The sequence below is a fragment of the Babylonia areolata genome, chromosome 24, assembly GCF_041734735.1.
Source record: "Babylonia areolata isolate BAREFJ2019XMU chromosome 24, ASM4173473v1, whole genome shotgun sequence".
NCBI lineage: Eukaryota > Metazoa > Mollusca > Gastropoda > Neogastropoda > Buccinidae > Babylonia > Babylonia areolata.
The window spans coordinates 18941527-18953044 of record NC_134899.1 but is presented as its reverse complement, the minus strand read 5'-3'; the positions used below and the strand labels follow the sequence as shown (position 1 = coordinate 18953044).

General features: G+C 47.2%; 1 protein-coding gene across 4 annotated transcripts in view; it reads right to left on the bottom strand.

The window, feature by feature from the left end:
- Positions 1 to 289: 289 nt before the first annotated feature.
- The window catches only part of LOC143299037 (uncharacterized), a 216355-nt gene continuing 205126 nt past the window's right edge, over positions 290 to 11518 (bottom strand). For all 4 annotated transcript variants that reach the window (XM_076612123.1, XM_076612124.1, XM_076612125.1 and 1 more), the window contains 5 exons: positions 10556 to 11518; positions 5300 to 5426; positions 4184 to 4285; positions 3411 to 3584; positions 290 to 2045 (listed from right to left, as the gene is read on the bottom strand). The exon at positions 10556 to 11518 is cut by the window's right edge and continues 387 nt beyond it. In XM_076612123.1, the coding sequence (XP_076468238.1) occupies positions 1731 to 2045; positions 3411 to 3584; positions 4184 to 4285; positions 5300 to 5426; positions 10556 to 11518 (1681 nt within the window). In that variant the 3' untranslated portion in view covers positions 290 to 1730. The remainder of the gene's footprint in view (positions 2046 to 3410; positions 3585 to 4183; positions 4286 to 5299; positions 5427 to 10555) is intronic.

Below are 11518 nucleotides of genomic sequence, written 5' to 3'. Positions count from 1 at the left end.
TAACGGGATACTGTTTAAATTTACTCAGGACAATCGGTGATGATGAGAGCCCTCTTTCACAGAGCCTTTGAGACCAATACCACATCTAAAATACCAGGAAATACAAACTGACCATACCAAATCCTTGCGCAGACAATACAGACACTGAATCTTTCAACCAACTTCAGCAATGCTAAACACTTGATACCATTAATGAACAAAACAGCCAGAAAGAGCGTCAAATGGAGTATCAAGATTACGGTGCAGGACGTTCGAAACGTCCTCATGCATCACAACACTTGACGCTGTCTTGGTTTGGTCACGCACCATTTATTCAGTTAGCAGTCTGACCAGCATGGAAATGTGTTGAGCAGAAAGCATGACATAGGATATTGCCTTTCAGTTGTGTCGTCATACACTTGCTGAATCCGTATTTTCACCGTGTTGTAAGGTATGCATGTTTGAACTGAAACGTCCATTTTACACAAGGATATGAAAATACACATCCATTAAAAGGTTTGAAAAAAAAGAAAAGGTTATTCCATGTTAAGACCAGACAGACTTAAATTTTAATCAACCATTCTGGTGTGGAGAGTGACATACTGATTGCCAACTTTAGACATGAACAAGGTACTAGTCTACTACATACAGTATTACATATAACACTTCTATACATATCACATAGCCAGGTCATTTCACAACCACACCACAAAACCCAGTCTCCTGCTTGTACACATCTTCTGCACAAAACGTTAAAATACATAATCTTTTTTCCCTTCTCTATATCACTATTGAAATGAAATTTGAACGACATTTCTCTCTCTCTCTCTCTCACACACACACACACATACACGATCTGAACAAATTAAGACAATAAAAATTGTAATCTCCAACTGACATCAACCCTGCCAGCATGCAGCACACCTTTCCCTCCGTTAAAACACATGCTGATTATCTCCCTTCCCTCACCTGCAGCGTGCTGGTGCCCGTTGCTTCTGTACAATAAATTAGTCAGGAAAATACTGATTTGCCAACCAGTGCTTACTGGCGTTGAAGACAACACAGCGCTCGGTGTGTGTGTGTGTGTGTGTGTGTGTGTGTGTGTGTGTGTGTGTGTGTGTGTGTGTGTGTGAGAGAGAGATAGAGGCGAACTCATTCCCTGTAGTCCTTAGGACAGACTGAAATACTTCATGACCAGTTCGCTTCATATCAAAGCGACAAGCACATGTGCAGGTCAGGTTTATATTTTCACCTTCCTGCATATTTGTTTTTGTATTGGTTGGTTTATTTTCCTTCATGGCTGGCGATGGCCATCCTGTGTCATCTATCTGAATTCAGTCCGCTAAGTTTCGACCCAGCAAAACTTGCAAGAAAACACAGATGCAGTCCCAAATAGTTTGCAGGGCAGTTGTGAGAAGCAACCACACAAAACATCCCCCGACTTGGGGAATGCATGACCCAGTTCATCCAGTGAACATCAAGTGCACTGCCAATGTCCTGTCCCGTCTTCTGTTTCAAAACGTCTTAAGCTGTACACATAAAAATAGAGGCAAGAAAATGTCTTTGAAGAAAACCTCCATTCCATATGGATGGACGAATGAACAAACGGCAGTGGTATCATTGAAATGCACGACCTCAGTCCAAATGCAGTAAAACAGTCCAGTTCAGTTCCCCGTAACTTTCAGTACAGGACTGTCCCTTGTGACGAAAAGATTGGTGACGGGGAAAGGGGGGGGAGATGACACGCGGATTCATGACAACACGGGAACTGAGGAGGCGGTGGGAGAAGGGGAGGTTTTGGTGTTGGAGGCATGTTCGGCCATGCTGTTCTTCAGCTCAGCGATCTGCTGCTGGCTGGTGTTGATCTCGTCCTCCAGCTGTTGCAGGTGGATGGTGAGGCGGGAGGTGCTGGTGATGAAGTGGCCGTAGTCCCTCAGCTCCTCCCGGCTCAGCCACTGGCGCAGGATGGCCATCACGTTGTCCGACCGCTTGTCGATGTGCTGCTTCAGCTGCGTGGCCTCCGCGTGCTTGGTCCGCAGCCCCTCGCACTTCTCCAGGGCCCGCTTCTGCACGTGACAAAAAAAAACAAAAAACGTATTGGCGGTGTTAGTGACAGGACGAGAATGGTGTCGTGCCTAGGATGACCTCAGTTTTAAGTACGCTTGTCTGTTAGTGACAGAACGTAAATATTGTCGTGCCCAGGTTGTCTCAGTAATGTTTTTAAAGCACGCCCGTCTCTTAGTGGCAGAACATAAACGGCATTGTGCCCAGGTTGAATCTGCATTTTTCGTAAAATGCCTGTTTGCTAGTGTTAGAACGTGAGTAATGTCGCCCAGGTTGTCTCTGTATTTTTTGTTAAGAATGTCTGTCTGTTAGTGACAGACCATGGCTAGCTTGTCTCTTGTGCAGCAAACACCTGGCGCACTCAAAACAAAAATCCACAGCAACGTGCAACGTTAAGGGTTGTCTTCTGCAACATTATTACGAAAAATCCACCCTGGTACGTACACAAATAGACATGCATGCACTCAAGGCATGACTATGAGCGTTAGATCATGCTGCTGGTCGGGTATCTGCTTAGCAGTTGTGGTGTGGCATGTATGGAATTGTCCAAACGGAGTGACACCTTCTTGACAAACTCAAACTGAATTTGCCTCTGTATTTTTTCAAGTATGCCTATCTGTTAGTGCCAGCACATAAATGATGTCATGCTTCAAGCTTGTTGTGCTTAAGCTTGTTTCAAAGCATGTCTAGTCATCTGTTGATGTCATTTTCAATCGTTTCTTTAAATTTCACAGTACCCAATCGTTTCTTAGAATATCAGTTACTAAGTTTGACACAAGAACGCTTAACACTCGTTAGTGAGAGAATGTTAATAGTGTCATATTAATAGTCTTACTTTGTTGCTGCTGTCGTAATGCATGTCCAGTTATCTGTGATAAGCTTGTCTTTTCATTCGCTTCTGTAATTTTTTTCATTCATTTTAATTTGAATGGGTTTAGATATTGGACAAAATATACATATACAACATGACACCAACAAAAAAAAAGACAACTGCATAAAAAGATTTTTTTTAAATAGGGAGAAAGATAATTAAAGTGGAAAAGTAGCAAACAGTAATAAACACTGTCCATATTGCTGTACTTGGTGTTAAGCAATATTCTCTCCCTTTATTCGACGTATCGCTTAGCTGTCTCTAGAACTGAACCCCATGCCAGAGTACATAACAGAGCCTGTTATATCAAATCCACAGTATCAAAACACATTCTCAGCACTGCTTTCGTTTCCTTTTACCCCCCTCCCATCCACCCACTTCTACTCTGTTTTCCGTCTTCTCCCACCCCTGATCTTGCCGATTCCAACGTCAGTCGTCACAAACTGGAGACACAAACAAACATCTACAAGAGGGGTGGGGTGGCTCGAGGTGCTACCTTTTGCTCGGGGTCAGCATCCTCCTCCATGGCCTTGACACTGTTCTCGGCACGTGCCAGCTGCCCGGACAGGTTCAGCAGCAGCCGCACGATCTTCTCCACGTCGTTGACGTACGTGTGGAACTTGTCCCGCTCGCTGGGGTTCGAACACTTGCTGTCCACTGTGTCGCAGATCTGTACAGCGCAGATGGGACAACATGGTCATTAGAACCGCAGAGGAGGAAGAGGAAGAAGAGGAAGAGGGGGAAAGAAGAAGAACAGAAGTAGGAGGGGGAGGAGCAAAAAGAAAAGCAGGGGGGAGGGGGGGACAGGAGAGGAGAAGAAGAGGAGGAAGAAGAAGAAGAAAGCAGTATCTATTCTTTATACAGAATGGCATATGAAAAAAGCGATGTCTACTGACATCAGTGATGCACAGAAGACATTGCCAGATCACTCACTGCTCCGTGTCACCATTTCCAGTGTGTGTGTGTGTGTGTGTGTGTGTGTGTGTGTGTGTGTGTGTGTGTGTGTGTGTGTGTGTGTGTGTGTGTGTGTGAGCGAGAGAGCGTGTGTGCGAACGTATTTCTAAGAACAGTTTTCATGACCAAATTCTTTAGGATTTGTCGTGAGATTCTCAGCCCATGTTATTTTACATACATTTTCTTATTGTCCCCTCAGTGATGAAATGTAGTGACGAACTAGCAGTACCATGCCATGCACCACACACACTCTGAGTCCGGAGCCAGCCGGCCAGCCAGTCCGATGGCAGCACACAATGTGAACGAAGAACTCACCCGTTTGCCCAGGGCCTTGTTGTCGTCAATCTCGCCCTGCAGCCCTTTCCTCTCTTCCTTCAGCAGCTCCAGCTTCTTGTGCAGCTTCTCCATTACTTCCTCCTGCAACGACAACCACGGGGCACCGTGACCTTGACACTAACGGAACGTTTGTATATATACATCAGTACTCCTGATGTGTACAGTTTCAATATGCATGTCAGTGCGCCACATAAGGAGTTTATGATAACGCGAAGAATTCGTGACAGAATAAATTCATAAACACACACACACACACACACAACACACACACAAATACGCGCGCGCACACACGCACACCGTCACAGTGTGAGTAAGAATCTACACAAAAAAACAGAACATACAATGGCTTTCCACCGATCGAACATTGGTTTGCTACACACAATAAAAAGCACGTCGCAGACCAGCACGCATTGGAGTTTTCTACATGAAACACACACACACACACACACACACACACACACACAAGAGATCCCCTCTTCGTAAAGTTTTCCAGAGCTTCCGAACGAGGAAAGGCACCCACACTCTCTCAGCGAGAGGCAATCTGTTGTACGTGGCGCGTGAGATCTGATGTGCCATGACTTCCTGTTGTGGCCAACCCCGTCGGATGAATGATCGACAACACACCTGAACCTGATTTTAATACAGTGCTAGTCGCATACGTGTGCGTGCGCGTGTGTGTGTGAAAGAGAGAGAGCAGTGGGATAGCGGAGAGAGAGAGAGAGAGAGAGAGAGAGAGAGAGAGTGGGTGTGCGTATGTGTTTTTGTATGTGCTTGCCTGCGTACGTCAATGAGAGACAGACAGAGGATGTAGAAGGAAGTGTTAATCACAGGGTTTCATCAGCAAACATCTGAAAAATATCTTTGCCGCAATTTCGTCAATACATTTTTTTTCTTACCTTGGCAATGATTTCGTACAAAAGTATGTGAAGAGTAAAAGCTGCCTTAATTTTTTGTCTTGTCTAAACCTTTTTGCCTATTTTCCCACATCCACTTCATTCCTCCTTACCTTATTTTCGTCCATTCCATTCACTATTCATGGACAAGAGGAACAAGAAAGAGAGAGACAGAGAGGGTGGTGGTGGAAATACTGCATACCTTATGTTTGACGAGTGTGTCGTTGTCAAGGGTGTTCCTCGAGGGGCTGGGAGGGGGTGGTTCCTGTTTCTCCCCATCCACCGCCATGCCGGGGGACGATACCCAGTGTTTGAGGGGTGCGGTGGTCCTGAAACCACACACAGCGCTGCCATCATCCTCTCTTCGCTTTGACTCATTTTCAGTGGATCATTTCTTCACACACACACACACACACACTGCCATTTCAGTCACAAGGGCTCAAGAGTCAGATGTCAACCTCCAAACTGCAGACGACCACCCACAGACCCACAACCAAGAACAGGGCGGATCTGGGGGGGAAAAATAAACGCTGAGGTAAGGGCCAAAGTCTGTAATCTTCAGTAACGCTTGATAAAGTGTCAAGGGTATCACGTGCGCCGAGATGTCCGATTTCAGGGCTGACGCCGCCACTGCAGGGGCAAGCTTACCCCCCGCCCCTTCCCCACTACTCCCCATGATAAGAATGAAGACAGACACTGATAAGCACGTCGGCATTCTTCATCAGTCCTGGTCTGAAGCAGAGGTATTGTGATGTAAACACGAGGCGCTGTGGAGAGCGGAACAGACGGGCTTTATGTGGTTGCATATGTTTCGCCAAGTACTTTCTGGAGGAATTATATAAGGAATACAAAAGGTTCTGGAAGTCGGCCAATACAAACTTCAACTTGCATGCTGAGAAAACGCGGAAGGTTTTCTTCAACTGCGGCCTTTCGCGACTGTTCTACGGCAAACAAATGAGATGTCTCAACTCAATATTCTAGCTTTTCTTTCGAGAGACAATGTTTTTGATTTGCTGCTTTGATATTTTCAAAAAATCGCAGACATGCTTTTAGCATCGAAAACAAGACTGCATACCAGTGGCATGGTAACCTGCAAACACGTGCCAAATTAGATACCTTTTTTTTTTCATTTACATCCACCCTGAAACCCCAAAATGCCAGCGAACCTGCCGTCTGATTCAATCAGAAAACCTGCCAGCGTTCTGTGCCGTTCGGCAACGGTTCAATTTAAACAAGCAGCCGTTATTTCGTCCGTTTTTAATTTGTTGTGCGAAAATAGCCCGCAGCTGACTCCTCTTGTTTTCTCAGCAGCGGTTGGATCTTCTCTCAGCCGTCTACGTTTCTATGGCGGTATGTGGAAGATGGGGGAAGAGACAGACAGACAGACAGACACACACACACACACACACATATATATATATATATATATATATATATAGAGAGAGAGAGAGAGAGAGAGAGAGAGAGTATGCGTGCGTGCGTGCATTGTGCGTTCACTGTGCGTGCGCGTGTGTGCGTTATGCCTTGGCCTGATTTGACATGGACGTCCGGCTTCCATTCCATCTGTCTACTATACTCCATACCGCTCCCAGCCAGAAGTCCGTGTATAACCCTGTGTTACTTGGGCTCCAATGGGGGAGAAGAGTATCACACATAGTGCTCTGTCTACCGCTTCACACAGAAGCACCTCTACACTGTTCCAACTTCTTGACAAACACGCTGGTTGAGGGCAGAATGTACAGTGAAAAGAAGCGTAGAGTACAATGTCACATACAAAAACAATAATTATACAGATTACACGATTAAAAGATATAAAAACTAAAGTCCCTACGGCCTTTCGGGCAGTGGATTCAGATCCACTGAGCCTTGGGTTCGACATTCCGCCGTTTTATCCTTCCCCAACCGAAATCAGGTACCCATTCACACCTGGGAGGAGTGAGGAAAATCGGAGTAAAGGTGCCTTTCCCAAGGACACAACACCATGCCGACAGGGGACTTCGGACATTGATCACTGGTAAAGACTGGGTCAGAAGTCCAACGCCTAACCGATTCTTTGTCGGCACCTCCGTTTCCAAGATCTGGATCTTTGTTACATGTGGTGGCACATTTACATTGTACATGGATCATCTATACGTTTCCTGTTAACTCTCTCTCTCTCACACACACACACGCGCGAGCGCGCGCGCACACACACACACACGAACACACATACATCTCTAGGAGAACGCTGAAAGGTTACACGACCAAGACCCCTGACCGATTTAACAACCGGGTTACGAGTAGTAACAACTGTCTGCAACACTGTAGCTTCTGGGAATGAACGAGTGAGGGTAAAAATAGAACTCTGGCGCATTTCTGTTTGAGCGGCGGACTCAGCAACTTGTGCAGCATGGTTCCGTAAAATAATTTATACGAATAATTTTAATTTCTATGTACTGTTATGTTTGTTTTAAATAAGATAATTTCCACATATCATTTAGTTTCTCTAGTGGTCTTTCTCAAGGGCGAATGATATAAAGGCAATGCTGCTCCTCGCTTGTCGTCTGATCAGCCGAAACACAGGAACAAGAAAGACACTTGTCATCTGCGCCAAGACTGGCGTTGGGGGGTTGGGGGGTCGGGGGGTGGGGGGAGTGGGGGAGAGAAGTGCATGTAACGCTCGTTAGTACGAATTCCATTTTGCCCTACCCCTCCTGAACGACTTCCAAACACCGTTTATCCCTCATCTTCTTGGTGGTACTGTAACGAACGAGCTCGCTTGCCAACAGGCAGCTTTTGAATTCTCTGACGCCTGCCGATCTGCGCCGGAGGCAGAATGCCAAGGGTATTTGTCTTACCTGTCTGTCGGCAGGTACCCTGATCTCGTTTCCAGACAGACAAGTTTCGTCTCGGTTGTCTGTGAAAAAAGGGTTTGGAATCACACTTTTCTCCTTTCAAGTTCTCACCTACTGCTGGGTTGAGTAAACGATGCACCCATCTGCAGGCCATAAAACATAGACCGTAAACGGCTAATACACCGGTGGTGCCAAGATTTTGAAGGGAAAAAACAGAAAAAGGAGGATTCTGAGATCAAAGTGTGTCATTAGGTTTCGCCGACCTGGCTTGAAGCAAGTGTTTATCAAACTGTTTCGGTTCATGTGATGGCTGGCACGTGCAGTGCTGCCATTCACGTTCGGCAGTTGAGCGGAAAGTTGTCCTTTTTGTGATGATTCGGAGCAGGCGATGGAAGATTCGGTTAGTGGTATAGGTGATGCACACTTAATCAGCTGCAAACAAGTTTAACCAATCAACACCAATCACTCTTACAAAATCAGTAAACGTACAGGCCGTATAGACAGGAAAACAAACCGGACCATTTATATACCGCCCCTATGGACTGAGCAAAATATTTTGGGAAAGAAATCCAACATGAAAATAACAACAGTAACCATGCAAAGAAATCCGTAAGTTACAATCATGTTCAACTGTTTTTGAAGCGCAAAACACGCGTCCGACAGTGACTTGTAAAGGATGCTGCAGAACTTTAAATGTTTCAGGAAAGCACCCATTAACTGAGTCAGACGATCACAAGTCGGTGAGCTCAGCGTCTGGTTACCCAGTCCGTGGGGTCAGCTTTGTAGGTTATACAGTGGGAAAACTGGCGTTCAACTGGTTGCCCGTTTAAAATAAATTATACCTGTCAACGACAGGTCATGCTGAGCACTGGTCTCACTCAAACAACGTGTTCAGAGCCATCCGGCAGCAAAGACCGTCTCCAGTGACGCTCAGAAGAAAGGTTGCACAGGTTAAAAAAAAATGCACGCATTTTTTGTGTTGAATAGCTCACCTCATTGGGTTTGCACGTGATCTTACAAATTCCTGACTGGGATGTTGCTGTCACTATTTTCTTTTCGCTTTTTTTCTCGTTGTTTCGTTCGTGGACTTTGGCTCCCACATTCACTTGTATGCACGAGCGGGCTTTTCGTGTGTGACCGCTTTAACCCGCTATGTAGGCAGTCACACTACGTTTTCGGGGGAACTTTCATGAGTCAGTTGAGGTAGTTATCCAACAAAACCCCAGACGGGGTGAAATGGTAGAATTAAAGGTCTTCTAAAGTTCTCAGGACCAGGATCCGGCCCTCTGCTCCAGCAGAGGGTTCAGCTAATGCCGGGGCTAACAGGGGCAGTGACAGGGGGAGGGCACCATCCCGGGACACCATCCGGGTGAACTGGTGTCACCCCTGTCAACAGTTCAAAGGTCACAGTGCAGCACACGCCTGTCCCGACAGCACAGTGTTAGCAGCCAGTTAAACAAACACGTAGTGTCGGTCGGAGCGGGTTGAGGGGGGCGGGGAGGGGGGTGGAGGTGGGGATGATGATACCAATACCACTGGTATGTCAGTCAGCAGTAATGGATCTAATGCAGTGCTTAACCTCTGGATCCCAGCCCGCCAAGTGTCACGTGGTCAATGAAACACGTGCTAGGTCTCTTGTCCCAGGCGAAGCACCTACAACTATGAACGGGATAAGTACAGATACCAGTGAAACACCGACACACACAGAGACAAATATAGATCAAAGGGAAATAACAAAACTTATCGATGAGAAGTGTGTTGATGCAATAAAATATTCTGAACTCAATCGCGAATGAATCAAGTCGAAAGCATACAAGCACCCGCACGCATAAAACCCATATGCCGTGTGAAAGACAAACAGTTCATGGAAATAACTCTGAAAGGTCGACAACCTAACTACATGAATTTTCATGGGATTAATATTCGTGAAAGGGTTTCACCCAGGCGTCTATCCAGTGAACGAGTATGAAATATACTGTGCAACGTTCAGTCGCGTACTTCCATCACCCTGACCTTACCCATTTGAAAAAGCGGAACAGGTTGCGGAATAGCCAGCGATCCAGTCTGGCTGAAAATATTGTTTCTTTCGGGATTTCAAACTGGCTGTAAGGGAGGCACAGATTCACTTTTTACACTGTTGTTTATTATCATTCTTCTTCTTCTTTTTTTTTTAATTTTTGCTCGGCGACAACATGCAAGCTTACAGAAAGTTCCAGACGTAGTATCTTTTGTAACATGCTGGAAAATCTATCAAATACTGACGTTTGGCAACTGACTGGAAGTTGCTGTAAAACGAGAAGAGAAAGCGGGAAGAGTGACATAGAGAGAAAGAGAGAGAGAGGTGCGATGGGCAGAGGTTAGCGCAGACAGCAACGATCTCACCGGAAACCTTTTTCTACCCGCCTCTTTTCATATCGGGATGTATATTGGATTCAGACTGGTCACTGAACGCTGTGAACAGTCACCGTTCTTCACTAGTGATTACTCAAAACTGCCCAATGTAAAATCAAAAACTAATAGCCTTTACCAAGGCAACTGAAGATGCAAAACTATTAAAGATACTTCGCAGAACCTGTATTCAATTCAAAGAAAGGTCATGAACACCTTACTGCAATCACTCTCACCTCTTCTTCAGCGGGTCCTCATCACCCGAAAACTTTGGAGACTTGGACGAGAGCGCATCTCCAGCGCCTTGCGACTGATGCCTGCGGACACTGGACTGGATCTTGACGTCCGCCTTCACGGGTTCAGAGAACAGTCCGTTTAGGTAATCTATGCGCCTCTTGCTGGTGTCCGTGTTCAAGACGTCCGACAGCTTCTTCTCCCGGTCGGCCACCTCCTTGGCCAGCTCCTTGGCTCGCTGGTCGCACTCCAGCTCTTCCTGGGACGGCTGACGTCCGTGACTGATCAGCACTTGTTCTGCCGGCACACCGCTGTCTTTGTCCACGTCGGTCAACAACTGTTCTTCGGACTTTCGCCTGGGCGGCACCTTGGCGATGGCCTCTGGTGGGATGTGGGAAGCGGGGGCGCTCTCCCGGCGGCTGTACGGTGAGGGCGCAGAGCGGGGAGGGTCGGAGTTCGGGGCGAAGTTCCGAACATGGCCCGGCAACCCCCTGGGGTCTGAAGCGAAAGGCGCCACCTCCGCGTACCTCTGTCTGCTGTCGGAGGACGGCGACACGTCCCCGGACCACGAGCGGTCCGACAGCACGCGGGATCGATGGGCGGGGCCGCTGTGCGTAGAGCCGGTAGGGGAAGACACCGGGGGTCTGTCTCCAGGCTGCTGACAGTCTGTAGTGGGGAGCACAGCGGGCCGGGCGTTGGACACCCGATGGGCGTGATGGCCGCTGGACCCAGCGGTGACTGGCGGTGCTTTCATGTCGTCACCCACCCCGCGCTGAGAGGTGTTGGCCCGTCGCTGCCCGCTGCTGGTGGGGGTTCCGGTTGAATGCAAGGGGGAGGTGGCGGACGACATGGGTGAAGACGACGTAGTGGGGGAAACAGTTTTCTCTGCATGGTCTTTGACCAGCCTGGATGAAGGAGCGGTGTCATAACTGTTCATCACCTCCTTTTCGCGGGGCTGTTCCACT